The sequence below is a fragment of the Pygoscelis adeliae genome, unplaced genomic scaffold (assembly GCF_000699105.1).
Source record: "Pygoscelis adeliae isolate BGI_AS28 unplaced genomic scaffold, ASM69910v1 Scaffold425, whole genome shotgun sequence".
Lineage (NCBI taxonomy): Eukaryota > Metazoa > Chordata > Aves > Sphenisciformes > Spheniscidae > Pygoscelis > Pygoscelis adeliae.
This window is the reverse complement of record NW_008824775.1, coordinates 452,901-466,426: the sequence shown is the minus strand read 5'-3', so window position 1 is coordinate 466,426 and position 13,526 is coordinate 452,901. Positions and strand designations below refer to the sequence as shown.

The window sequence follows — 13,526 nt, the reverse complement described above, 5'->3', positions numbered from 1 at the left end:
TCAGCAGACTGGAAATCTGCCAGGCTTTTACAGAACTGCTCATTTTCTGAGTCTTAGCTCTTTTAGCTATTTTTTTATTTTATTGAGTGGAGGACAAGCTCTATCTTATTAAGTGAAAACAATAGGGTGAGAAGTTGGAAATTGCCAGGAAGCCTGGGAAAGACTGACACTCAGCCGAGATTTCATTCCATGTTTTCCTGTTGACCTCACAGGCTCTCGACACAAGAGCTCTGAGTACATTAAAGAAAGGCCACAGTCTCATTTGGTCCTGTGAACATTGGCAATATGTTATGGGGACAATATACAAGCTTGAAAGGGAAAAACCGCAGCAATGTCCCCATGCCCTGGAGGTTTTGTCTGGTGCAATGCTGTTTAACCAGAGCACTGTGAGGTTTTAAATGGCCATATGAGATTTATAGTAGGTCATGACCAGATCTCTTTTCAGGGCAAAGTTTGAAAAGTCCATTTGTCTCAAAATTTAAAAAAAGAGTCTGGTAATTTTCCAAGGTTTTTCCTCTTCCTTCAGGCAACTATTTTTGCCTGGCCAGAGTTCCTAAACCCTCCCTAAGAGCCCTTTTAATGTGGGAAATATTGTCCTAGTGTCTGCTATCAAAGGAATAGTGCTGAAGATACAAATATTTACAAACCTACTCTAACTCCACATGATCAGTATAAAGCTTATTAAGTTTTAGAAAAAGGGACATCATGACCTTAAAAGAAGTGGCTTCAGGAAATCAGTATTTGAGGGCATTGTTAGCAGGGAAGAGTGATGGTTATTGCGGGGAACTGAACGGAGAAGACTCAAGGTGCAGGCAGAAATCTCCCGTGTCTGGCAGATGGCGTGGCTGCCCTGCTCCGGGGCCGGCAGCCGCGGGGCCGGCGCGGGTCCGCTGCCGCCCCCCCACCGCTGCCCAGCTGGGCTACATCCCACCACATGCCAGCAAAAGGCGTACGCTGGTGCCCATGGGGCTGCAAAACAAGACAACGGGCTGGCCCCCCACCACAGCTGTTTCCTGCACAGCAGGAAGAGTGGTTGTCCCCTGTCAATGATGGGGGCCACGTCAACCTTTCGGCAGTGGGTGGTGCTTAGGTTGCCTCTGCCAGGCCTTGCTCATGACACTGTAAGCCAGCGGGACTTGTCTTCTGCTATGTGGCCCTGAGACTGGGGGCAGCTGGAGGAGACTGATGGGAGATGGGGGTCCCGGGAGGGCTCCAGGCACCCCAGTGGGGTCAGGGTGGTTTTGAAGAACAGGGAAAGGGCAGATTGGGCAAGCAAGATGGCAAGTGGCAAGAGAGGCTCTGGGACAAGGTACTCCTGGGAACCATGGAGAGCCAAAATCGTGGATATCTTGGGCCAAGTGGGGGAAGATGCCTGTGATAGAGGCTCTGTGTGTGGTTTTCCTCTTTTTTCTCTAAAGGGACTGTAGGAAGGAAGAAAAGGAAGATGGGAATGGCAAGCGAAGTCCCACAGGGCTGCTGGGGGCCAGGCACTAGCTGCCCCCTCCCCAGCGCCTGCACCGCCAGCAGCCATCACCTGCCTGGGTATGAAACAACACAGACCTCCCTGGGTGCACGTGACGCCAGGGCCAGAGCAGATCCTCACAAAAGCATATTAAAGTGTCTTAAAGGATCATTGCAAAGCAAGAAATTTACTTGGCAGGTCTCTGACTTTTCTGGGGTGGTTTTTATCTGTTGTGTAAATCAATATCATGGGATTCTTTAACCCCGCTCCCCTGTTTTTTTATCTGACAACCTGTTTGTTCATTTAAAGCAGTTATGCTTGATTGTGCCAGTAAATAATAAGTGAGAGCTGTTTGTGAATTATTTGGCTGCTAGATTTCCACAGAGAAGGGCCTATTCTCTTCTGTGTGAACATGTGTGTGAGGGGCAGTCCCTCAGCATGAAGAAAAGTTATGAGTCAAGAATGAAAAAGACCTTTAAAATCTTTACAGCAGTCTAATACAGAAGATGATACACTGGTATGCAAAATAAATTTCATTAGGTATAAAATGCCTACCTTTAAAAGAAATAATTTTCTTTTTTGCTAAAATGCCAGAAGATTGCAGACTATATTAAAGATAGCATGTGTCTTGTTTAAGTCATACCCCATGGAAAAATACCTAATTTAATTTAAGTAATTTCTACTTATTTCTGCCTTTCAAAATGATATCATTTTCAGGTTATAAAAATGTAATGTATGAACTTAGACTCTTTACACTTAGTTTCAAGCCAGACCTAATTTTACATCTGAGTTAAAAACACATGAGAGCACACAGTCATAATATGATCTGGCCGCTCTCTGACTGCAAAAAGGGCAGCCTACTTATAAACAGAGTCCTTGAGAGAAGGAAAGTCTTCCGTTTTGAGGAGGATTTTGAAATTTCATGCCATTCCAGTTTGGAACAAAGCTCTCCAATTCTGAATTTTCCCATGAAACAGAACCCCAAAAGAAAGCAATAATAATGAAAAATAAAGCAGAAAGTGTTCTGATCATTTGTAAAGAAAATGTCACCAGATAGACCTCCTGGAAATGCTGACTGAGCAAAAAAACCTTCCAACTTTGGAAACTGAGCCATTTGAGATTTCGGGGTCTTGGTTTGCATCAAAACAGCTCCAATGGTTCAGGAGCCTGAATATCTTCCCTGCAGCCCTACTCATCAGGTTGCTGGTGAGGGTGTCGGGGGAGCTGGTATATAGTCAGGCTGAGTTGAAGTGGAACCGTAACCGGATCCTGATGTCTGAACCACACGCCGGGTGTGTTCCTTTAAAATAATTCACTTGTGCAACCTTTGGACTCACAAATAGGCAAGGTTGTGATTTTTAAAAGCTGGAAATATTTCCAAAGTGCTAAGGTCAAATCCTCAGCGGGTGAAAACTGGGATAATGCTACTGAAATCAGTGAAGCTATTTCATTTTGTACCGGTGAAAATCTGGTCACTGAAGTTTAAAACAGAGTTCAAAATCTAGAGTCAGTGTAAAGAATCATTGCTAGCGTGCACCGATCAGAGCCATCGATGAACCACAGAGAGAATTACTGCGGGACTCAAAATGTTAAAAACAATTACATGATTTAAGCCTTCATTTCACGCAGAAAAAAAGCTCTCAATCAAACTAAACCAGAAACTTGTCATTTTTCTATTTACTTTTCACATTTACCATGAAAAATGCTCCCTGCTGCCACAAACTGCTTGGGTAAACCAAAAGGTTTGCATGTAAAGCCAATTTGTCAGCATTGGCTGAAAAGTGTATAACCATACCTCCTTCTCCTGATGTCTGCATGAAAAACTTTTCACATGCATGGAAAAAGTATTCCTTTTTAACCAGCTCAAGCCCTACAGCTAGGTATAACATGCCTTGCTCACCAAAAACTCCCAACAATTTTAATTTGGCTTCTGGGTATATCAGGAATGTGGGGTCAAGTCCCTGTTTTGGAAGCTCTGCAGGGCATAGAAGTTCTCTGAATATGGCCTTGCTTCAGTATCTAGATTTCAACGCATTGCACAGAAAGAAAGGAGTTGGGTTTTTTGTTTGTTTGTTTGTTTGTTTGTTTGTTTTTTTAGGAGGAAGAAAAGAAACAATTCCTTGGATGGGAAGAGACTTTTGCAACCACTAGGATCTCCAGGATTCTGGGAGTAAGACTGATGGGGGTCTGTAATGGGGCTGTGGAAGAGTATCCCCTTCCCAGACTTTTCAATAGGAATTTGGTTACAAGTACACATGGTGGTCCTCAGGAAATTCAGATGATATTTTTTTGGCCCAACATCTCGGGTAGCCACGAGATGGCCTGTATATATCACCCAGCATGCACTGATTCTTTCTGATAAGGGAGGAAGATGAAAGCATTGCCAAAGGAATAAGAGTCTGGGAGGAGACAAAAATAGTTTTGTGAATCTGATCCTTTTCTCAGAAAGTTCTGGATGTGAGTCTTTCCTAAGGCTTTCTTAGCCAAGGACTTCTCTAGAGGTACTACCAAACATGCCTGAAACCTTTCAGCTGCGATAGTTTTCAAGGTAAAGCATTTGTATGAGGTTTGGTGGATCACACCGAGCTATAGGACCCCACTGGACTGCTGCTGTACTTTCACACAAGCGTATGTGAAATAGTTAAGTGGGAAACTGCTTGTGCAGCCTAAGAGCTCTGCCAGATTTCACAAATGTTCCAGTTTTTCTCTGGGAGGAAACCCAGGCTGTTCAAAGATCACGCTTACATCTTCTTTCACTGAAATGCAAGAAACCTAGAACAGTGTGAACCCTTCCTCAACAGCAGAATAAGTCCAACTTTTCTCCAAGGCAAGGAGAGAGGAAAGGACACTAATCCCCATGGGGAAATCACAGGGCATCTCTTTCTTTGTACATACTCACCCTTTTTTTTTGGCCTGCAAAGAAACTGGCCACAGTTCTGCTTCACCCCTCAAAAAGCAAAGGGCCAGCCGAGGCACAGACCATGTGTTGTCCCCACTGGGGCCACATGAAGACACTGTACTGAGGAGTTCCTTGCCTACCTGCACAAGCAGAGCTCTGTCATGGGACTGGCCTCCTGCAGAACATGCCTGCCCTCCCCTGAGCAAACCAGAGCTCCCCTTTCCTTTTTGCCTCCGTTGTTGCCAGGGTCAGTACAAAACCAAGAGCAAGGAGAAAATGCTCTTGAAACTAAAATGAAAAAATACAGAGGGCAGTAGGCAGATAGTGTTACCAGTGACAAAGGCAAACACAGAAGTTCAGCTGGGATTTCTACACCTTTGCAAGACGCAGGAAAAACTGACTGGAGCGAGCATGTATCCATGGAGCTGATGCCAGAACACTCGGTTGTGCCTGGCTGATTACTGAGCGATTAAAGCTTGAAGGGGGGAATCTCCTTCCATCTGCTGCATGGACTACTGCCTCACTGAAAGGGAACTGAAATTTCTCCTTTGTGTTGCTGTACCCACTCTGAGGACTCCCTGAGTCTCCAGGACACAATTCACAAACACACAAGGGTCAAAAGTTCCAAGCTAACGTCCTGTAACTGGACCAGGCTGAGGTGCCCCTGCTTGCTACGAATTTTCAGCTTTTTTTTTTTTTCTTAAAATAAGGTGGTAATGAAAGTGTCGTGATTTGTGGGAACAGTGTGGTCCCCTGTTTCCTGCTATTGGTGCTGTGTAAACCTGAGCTCTCTTTCTTCAGATTGTCAGGAAATAGATACAAACGTATTTATAAGATTTCACTTTTGCAGCATAGCACTAAAAATAGCACAATACATCATTCATAGTACAGGTCTCTCTATTCTCTTATCCCACTGCTGAAGAAAGGCAGGCATAATGTTATCAACTAACTGTCCTCCTCCCTCTTCCAATAAAGCGAGTTTTAGCTACCGGAGTTACTATCAAGGTTGAAATCCCCTTTGTTTTACAACATGTTCATTGCCTAGAGGGACTGTCATTGCCCAAAGGGAGCATAATGTTCAAGTCTCATTGAAATATCGTAAGTAATACCAATAATAAGGAAAACAGAATTCATTAACAAAGTCACTGCCCATAGCTATGTACTCATGATATACGGGAGTGGTGTTCAGAGCATCAATTCAACAATACTTTAAGTCAGCGCTCCCTTGACCCACGCTGATGAAGATGGACAGACAGGTTAGACAAGATTATGCCTCCAAGGGTCATAAAAATGTAGAAGTTTCCCAACTGCAAACTGATTTTTCAAAGACAATTACCTGCACAATTTAACCGGACAGCCATTTATGCCTTCCAGGTTTCATATCGTTAATGTTTGTTTCCTCTTGGATTTTTGCTGTTTCTCCTACACTCACTCTTCTTTTTTTTTTTTGCCTCAGATACACACATTAAAAAACCACTCTCACACTTCTTGTCCTATGTGATTTATTCCCAAGAAATTAAATTACATTTTTATAAGCCTGTGTTACCGCAAATGATAGCTGAAGATTTGCTGAAAAAATTAATTCCTGATCTGTTGCCATGAAGCGTCCTCGCTAGCACTGTACTGACTCTGTCTTTCAAAACCAGATGGAAGCAGTCCAACGGTATGATTAACTTCTTAGTCCCTGCAATTTCCTATTGCTCTACTTGCCCTAGATTTCAGGATTGACCTCCTGCTTCACTGCAAAATGCACAGTTGCTCAGTTTGATAAATCACATGAATACTTTTTTGATCACAGTTATCTACTATTTACTACATACCCAGTGAGGTTAATCATATGCTGAGGCACTTCATATGCTGCACACATATACACTCTTCTTCCCAATAGCACTTTGCATATTCTTCATGCTGCCAGCCAGCAATGGGACCTGCTTTCTCCTTACTAACATGTGAAAGACCCCAGACCTGCACCTTGTCTCTTCCCCCCCCCACGTTAATTCTGTAATTATCCACACACTGATTCTTAAAAAACCTAGCAAGCCAAAGAAAATACATGAGAAATTGCTAGTCAGACCTAGAACGGATTGTCTCCTGTCAGGTATCTTTAGGGAGCTATTGAGAATGCATGGGGCTGTCCATAGGGAGGTGGGAAATGTTTGGCTGTCATGATAGCAAAACACTATCACTTCCTTGAAGAAAAAACACATCTTAACTTTTCTTTGTCTTTCTCTAAACACCAAAGGAATTTCAGTATTTAGTATAGCTAGCTGGGCCTTAAAATTGCTAAAATTCCCTGGGACATCTCTGCTCCACCTTCTCACGCAGCATTGCAATACATCCAAATCATGTCTCTGGTGCTATGGTAGAACAGCTCTAAACAAACACCAGCAACAGTCAAGGTATGGGAAAACATCCAATAGCGAACAGATGAGCGCTACAGATCTTGCTCACAAGTTAAATAAAGGGAAATGGAGTCCCAGTTTTACAGAGATATCTATTCCTTTTCACTCCAAGCCGTCCACACAGGCTCTTCTTTTAAAGACCCTTTTCACTAATTCACAAGTCTCCAATACTGAAAATAGTGTCCTATATACAATACATATCATTAATCTTCCTCCTTCAAGTTCTCTAACTAGGAGGGCTGAGAAACTCTAGACCGTTTCTGCCACAAAACATAGCAGCAGTCGCCCTTTGCTACCCTGTACCATGTGGGAGGGCTGTAACTGTGGGACACCAGCGTTTCCAAACAGCCAAGCTTTCATGTAAGGCATAAATGATAAATCCATATCTCCTGTGGGAGGTGTTCTCTTTTTCCTCGCAAAGGAAAAAGAGAAAGTTTAAGCAATGTGCTAACGCTGTGAGGGCCGTGTGTTTGTTTCTGTGGCAGCGAACACCATGCATGTACGCTCTTCTCCAGCCAACCTTCGCCTCCTGCGGAGCCCATGATCTCAATTCCGTCATTCTCTGCTGGGATCCAGATCAGCTGTCCCAAGCCAAGGCTTCCCCTTGGCTGTCACTGATTACCCAAACCTGTCACATGAAGCCTTTCCGGCCAGCCAGCTAGCTGAGTCACTCTGCTGATAAGCTGACCACATAGCTTCTCACATGGAGAAGGTCTCACGGTGTGAAAGGTGATGTTATCGAAAAACTCAGTCCAACACAAACATAAGTATGTGAGTGACACGAAGCACATGAATGTTTTTGCTAGCTGCCACTGGACTATTTACTTACTTCAGGGTATCACAAGTTCAACCGCTCCGCTTAATCACAGCTCAAGCAGATACTTGAGAACAAGAAATCTTTGGCTCCGTCCACCAAAAGTTTTAAGGCTGCTTGGACAGCTGCCTTCCCTGCTTTAAGTGACCTATTAAAAGCCCAAATTGCCTCTTATTGTTGCCTTAATACTTTACAGGCAGTCCCTCCCCAGGCCTCCTAACCCAAGTGGTGTATCTCAATGTGGCTTTGTCTGAAGGAGAAGAGCCATGCTACAGATCCCACTGGACTAATCCTCGATCCTGTGGCTGCTTACAATGTCAGAGGATTGGACTTGATTGTCCCAGGTCAACCTTTTCTGTTTGATCGATGATCTTGGAGGTCTCTTCCAACCTTTAATGATTCTATGATTCTATGATTCTATGATTATCCTTGCAGCTGAGTGCTAAATGCGTGCACGCACCCACGAGAGGCGGTGCAGCAGCACCTCTGCTTGCAAACGTCTCTCTCCCCACAGATGTGGGGCTCTGCTGCTTTGCACGACCTGCTGCTCAGCTCCCCGAACCCTTCACCACTCCAGAGGACAAGAGGGAGTATTTGTTTGCTCTTCAGGATCTTAAGTGCAACTGGCCAGACCTATTAGGGTAAACCAGCTCATGCCTGGCACAGCCTGCATTTCAATGTCCTAACCGTGATCAAACATGGACAGACAAGGCATGGTTACACAGAAATGCAAAGTACTATCCCTTCTGCCCGACAGGAAGGCGGACCGAAGCTCAGGCAGGCTGTGTAACTCACAAACCATCATGAACGGGGCTTGTCTACACTTCCAAATGGGTGTTAGTTTTGAGACGCCTTGTCTATCAACAGCCCAAGATGGTAAGTCAAAAAGGTTTATCATAGCCTGTACTTAACAGCTCAGGTCTGGATGACACGTATATATTAACCAGGTGCTGAGTGTAAGCTAGTGAGTTGGACTCTTTACAGGACTTATCAGCTGGCATGGGCAGGCTTGCCAGCACTGCTGGGCTGAGCGGGTTCAGCTCTCCCTCTGCCCTACACACCTGCGCTGAGGTTCGTGCGGGCACAGCTAGCATGGTCTGCCTGCGTCCTCCTGCCTAAGTACACAGAAAATATAACAGACCACAACTGTGAATTAAGCATGTCTCATAAGTACCACCCAAGCACCGCAGTGAATGAGCTATCTTTCCCCTATTACAGCAAGAGAGGAAATTCAGCGGTGGTACAACACTTTCCTCTAAGCATTCAAAACTCTTAGGCAGACCCACTTGGCCGACACTACAGCACAGAGAAATAAAAGCAGCTAGGGGAATAAAAGTACCCTAGGACCACTGTAAATCTTTACTTCATGGAAAGTCTTATCTTGCACATGAATATGAGCTGTGAGTAAATTTAATGTGTGGATTAAGTACTGTGCGGTCTCCCTCATGGTGGGCTTTTCAGCCTAAAAAGAACAAAAGAATAATAATGAGTGTTGTGTTTGGGTATGATTACAACCAGCTGTAATTTACAGCTGGACATTCTCCATTGCAAATGTATCCAGCAAGCAAGTGCTTCTGGGTTAGTGGAACAGACTGCAAAAAATTAGCTTTTAACTTCAGCCTTAAGGTCAGAGTTCTGGGACCATGGGAGTCAATACTAAAATCTATTTAGCTCAGTGGGATTAAGCAGGTTTAAGACCTGGCTTAACCACACTGCTTACTGTTAAATAACAACAGAACACACTGAATATTTTAGTTACAGACATTTTTCTTCATTTGAAAGCTATTCAGGCAGTGGATATGAGAGTCGGACAATTGAAGATAGGCTAGCACTATACCATGAAGGTATATGAGTTAAGTTCTTGCTCTTCTCTGTCCGAGAAACTGAGCAATCTGTATAGTTAGACCACTTTACTGAAGACCACAATAAAATTAAAACCAAGCTGTGCTGTATAAACACCGAGGGTTTTTCATGAGAGAATGAAAAGCTAATGGGGCCAGTGCATCTTTCCTGACAAAATAGTCAGTGCATGTGCAGAGCAACCTGTCTTCTGGAAGCAGAAAAGCTGTTTCAGTCAAGCTTCTGGGTCACTAATCTTTGTGTTTGCACATAAATCTGCTGGGGGTTACTGTGTCATTCTGAAAACAAGGCTGAGTGCAGTACACTAAAGAAACCAATGGCTACAGGTTTAAAACCTCTCCCTTCCCTCCCCCCCGCCCCTCTGCCTTTCAGTTTAGCTAACTGTTACCTTTTTAATAGAACCTGAAAGCAAAAACTGAAACAGGAACTGCTGGAGAATATTTTTCAGAAAAAATAATGGGTGAAATTACTGAGAGCTTTATTTAAGCTGCCATCTCCCTTGGTGCAGGGAAGTGCTGCTGTGTGACAGGGAGCTCGTATTTGCTACTGAGACACAAGTAATGAGCAGCAGTATCATAGGCATCCTCACTTTAGCCAAGACCAGACAGAAACTGCCATCACAGTGCGGGTTTTTGGCCCCCTGCCCTCCCATTCACTCGCTGCAGTGAGGCTACAGGCGGCAGGGAGGCACCCGCAGCCTTCCCAGAACCCCCTCCAGAGGGAGGGGACGAGGGTGCCCCGACGGCTGAATGTTTGCAGAGTAGGTGGGAAAGCTGTAGTCTCCGGGCATGCTTTTTGGGGCAGAGAGGGGAATCTCTGATCATAAATACCAAATCTGAGGTGTGACGGGCAACATTTCAGCCCTTTTGCCCTGAGGACGAGGGCAGCCTGTGCCCAGCTCCCTCGCCACCCCTGATGAGGTAGGGACCATCTATTCATCATCGCCACTTTTCTTTCTAGGGGAGACAGAAAGCACAGTGAGGGGTTTGGGGCTTGTTAACTACCTCCAGGGGCACTTCTGCAGGAATGTTCCTCATTCAGCCCAGGGGAAGGATGCTGAGAAAAAGCCCCTACATTTTCTTTGGCCACAGTATTACCCCCACCAAGTGCAAAAGCTGCTTTGCCTCGGGGGCGAGCCTGCACGCCTCCAGGGAGAGGAGCATAATGCTGACTCTGACTCCTCTTTCTTTTTGCGTTCGTCCCTGTTACAGCAAATACTTATGTGCCCTACAACCGCGCCAGCGATTTCACCCACATCCCATACATTTCACTCCGGAATTTTTTTCCTCAAGGGGGGGAAAAAAATTCTAAACAAAATGGTGTTTGTAAACTTGGGGGGGAAGGTCGATAATTTTGGCGGTCTTAGCCTCCGAGCAGAGAGAAATGTTATTCATCCATGCACAACATATAATTCAGCCTAAGTGACAGGCTCTGCTCTGGAGAAATCCTGGCCTGAGCTGGCTTCCAGAGTCAATTACCGCTTATTCCCAGGGAGGCGGGGGGCGGGGGGCCAGACGGAGCAGAGGGGGCTGCCAACAAGGCATGGGGAAATTTACTCTGTGTCAGCCTGCATGACACAGTACCTCATTTGTGGATAAATGTAAATCTGCTAGTTCTTTTTCACAGGCACTAAAATGTACAGTCTCTCCTCCCCCTTCCATCCCCCCGTTCCCAAAACTGGAAAAGAAATCAGGACCGTCTTAGAAAGCTACCTTATATTTCAATCAATCCTCTTTCATAAAAGTCATTTAAGGTAAATACCTGTGCAGACCTACGGCCCAACTATAACATTTACTATGGCCCAAATCCTGAATTCCTCACTCGGGCAAGTTTCCCATTGAAGTTAATGGATTTTTGCTTGAAAAAGAGCGGAGTAAAACCTGAACACTGCCTAAGGACTTGGTCCCCTGCTTATCTGCCTGGAGCACTGCTGCAGAAGAAGTGAAAAAACGAATTAAATTCCTCCAAAATACCAATCCCTCAAAACTTAAGGTGTAAAAAAGGGCATTGTTTCTGTGCATAAAATGTACAGGGAATCTCATCAAAAGAAGAGTAATTCCCAGGGAAAGGATTTGGAAAAAGTCAAAAGAGAACATCTCAGAATAAATGAAGTACTTATTGCTGAAAAATGAGCTCAGATATATCTCAGCAAACTCTAAAGCTCAGAATTTACTGCATCATTCATGCCTTCTCCAGTAAGTTTCTTATCTCTCGTTTGGTATCACAACAAGGGATTCTGCATACTCTGTATGAAATACAAGACGACTGTGATTTTTGCAGTAATAAACTCTACACATGCATGACAAATCCAAGCATGCAAAATGTTTAACATCCCAGTTCACAGATACTTTGGGGACAAAATCCGATTATGAGTTATATGCCACAATAAATAGGGCTCAACGTTTCATAAAGCAATTTATAGTTCATAAAAATGACAAAATGTACCTGTCAGATAGAACGCGGAGAGCAGATCTCTGTGCTGCCTGCTGGAAGAAAGGGCAGAGATGTTTATTTTATATTCTGACTTGAAAATTACGAGCACAATCAACACTTTAAAAAATGCGTTACACACATTTTTGTCACGTGTCCAAAATGTTAAAGTACGAGCAAAGTAGCAGAGAATCTATAGTCAAATGGACATTCCAGCCTAGTAAATGTAAGAACACTTTGTTAAGTATGCCATAAACCAGAAGATTGTCAAAGCACCGCACGGTATTTGAGGTCTGAACTACTCTGTTTAGACGATTTTTTCTGCGGGTCCCTGAAAACTCGGCAGGGCTCGGTTCTCTGCCTTCCCCTCTCCCCGCTGCCGCACTCCCACTCCCTCTCCTTTACCATTAGTCTCCTCCCATTCTTCCACAGAAACAAACATCACATATTTGGTTCCTTTTGCGATGAAGCCTGTAGCTATAATTATAAATTTTGCAAAGCTTGCCAGAGCTGCTGCAGACTTTTCATGAGCGCTGCCTTGTTAATCTGCTGGCAACTTTTGACTACACAGTACAGGATTGACCTGTTGCTGGTTTGCTCCTCAGTTTTTGCCTAGTACAACTCTTTGGATGGGGTGGGGAAGCATGGTGCTTGTTCTTGTGTTAACCAGCAGTTCTGGGAATAGAAATCGTAGCCTCTCAAGTTTAATAGGACTCCCAAGCCTATCCCTGAGCTAGTTTGCCACTTTATTATTATTATTCTTTCCCCTCCTTCAATCACTTCAAGTGGTGTGATTCGTGGCTTCGGCACAGTAACCAGCTGCTAAGCAAAGATGAAATCCATAATGTTTTGCAAATCTACTTTAAAGCCTCCATTCTACTTGAAGCTGCCCAGAGCGTCCCCTTCCCAGCTGTACCTGTCCAGGCTGTGCCTCACCTGGCACAGAAGGGACACAAAGCTAAGCAGTACGGAGAGACAAGGGGCAGGGAATTAAATGTTGATTTTCTCTTTGCAGTTACCTATAAATTTGTTTTTGAAACCATTCTCCCTGGCTTCTCAGGCTGCTGGGGGCTACATCCCTATCCCTGAACAAGCCGCACAGCTTGCAGGCATCCCGCTCAGCACTGGAAAGCATGGAGGTAACCCTTCTGGTTAGTCAAAATGCTGCTGACAAGCTGCAAAGAAAAACTTGATAAAACCTGACTTTCAGTTGCAGTTATGGAGCATTTCACAGAAAGGTGTGAAAAGGTCCCCTGAGTGGATCCCTGCAGATCTGACAGGAATGCAGAAATGCTTTGGGAAGCGTTCTGCTTGATTTTGGAAGCAGGATTTCTGCCCAGGGAACTTTCTGGAATAATATGGGCCTCCTGGGTTCCCTGGGGAGAAGTAGTTTGCTGTGTATCACATACAAAATTGTCGGGAGACAAGGGCTATGCCGCATCTCCTGTGGCTGGCATGGCTCGCAGGAGGGGTTTTCCTTAGCATTCACTTTCTGCAGTGGGAGTGGGAGTGTGCCCATGGAATGAACATGCTGGTTTTAGTGTTAGGAAAATAATATGGGGAGTCTGGTATTTTTCACTGTCTCCAGTAGGTCATCCTATTTCCACACGCTTTGAATACAACCCTGTTCATGCCATCCAGGCCACTGGGTACAGGGCA

General features: G+C 44.6%; 1 protein-coding gene across 1 annotated transcript in view; it reads right to left on the bottom strand.

The window, feature by feature from the left end:
- Window positions 1-13,526, bottom strand: part of AFF3 (AF4/FMR2 family, member 3) — a 350,596-nt gene that overhangs the window by 66,131 nt on the left and 270,939 nt on the right. Inside the window, exon 11 of the mRNA XM_009323844.1 lies at window positions 11,883-11,923. Within this exon, the coding sequence (XP_009322119.1) occupies window positions 11,883-11,923 (41 nt within the window). The remainder of the gene's footprint in view (window positions 1-11,882; window positions 11,924-13,526) is intronic.